General features: G+C 37.5%; 1 protein-coding gene across 4 annotated transcripts in view; it reads left to right on the plus strand.

Moving 5' to 3' along the window:
- LOC106873899 (protein FAM167B) overlaps nucleotides 1-872 on the plus strand; it is a 52,021-nt gene that overhangs the window by 38,462 nt on the left and 12,687 nt on the right. For all 4 annotated transcript variants that reach the window (XM_014921428.2, XM_014921430.2, XM_014921429.2 and 1 more), the window contains one exon: nucleotides 238-737. In XM_014921428.2, coding sequence (XP_014776914.1) covers nucleotides 264-737 — 474 coding nt within the window. In that variant the 5' untranslated portion in view covers nucleotides 238-263. The remainder of the gene's footprint in view (nucleotides 1-237; nucleotides 738-872) is intronic.

Here is an 872-nt window from a genome sequence, read left to right on the forward strand (position 1 = left end):
TATATATATATATATATATGTATGTATGTATGCATGTATGTATGTATGTATGTTGGAGCAAGCCCAACATCATCCCAGAAGCGGCCCACACGAACGCTAGGCGTCTTAAGACGTGTAGCCATGCGCTCGAGTTAAAAATTATTAATATTTACATTTAAATACCAGATTTATTTTACATTTTCTGTCGTGTGTATTCCAGTTACTTATTCTTTATTTTGGTTTCTCTATATTCTACAGACGCTGAAAAATTAAACATATCAATAATGAATAACACTGTACTTGGGAGTTTAAGTCCCCAAAAGGACGTTGTTCTCTTGAATCCTTTCCAAAAGAAAGAAAGAAATAAAATCTCTCTGTCATCTGACCTTGTGAATAGTAATACAGGAAAGTATGCTACCTTACCGACTCGTTACATTCAGCGACCTCAATCCTGCTTTGTGACATCTTCTAAAGATACCACTTTTAAATCTCTGGATGTCATACTGGAATGCAGCCCACAGAAAGTTAAGATGAAGCAGACAATTAATACAGACGACCTGTCATCCGATATGGCGCAGCTAAAGGCAGCGGCTGCCAGACTTAAGCTTACAACTAAAAGACCGAGTTATGTAGCTTGGCAAGCTAAGGTTCAAGAAAGCTCGACAATTCTAAAACAGGCGGTTGATAATGCTAATTGTCTTACAAAGGAGAGAAAAGCTTGGATTAGCAATACCTTGCGGTGGATCGCACAAGAACTGGTAAATATAAAACATTAATTAATCTTATATTTCAAATCCGTATTTAGTTATGACATGCAGGAGACATTTCGCATTACTCTGACGAGGTCTGCCATCAATATGTTGAATTTGGCATTGTCCGCAATAGCCGAGTTC

Source organism: Octopus bimaculoides, chromosome 3, assembly GCF_001194135.2.
Source record: "Octopus bimaculoides isolate UCB-OBI-ISO-001 chromosome 3, ASM119413v2, whole genome shotgun sequence".
Lineage (NCBI taxonomy): Eukaryota > Metazoa > Mollusca > Cephalopoda > Octopoda > Octopodidae > Octopus > Octopus bimaculoides.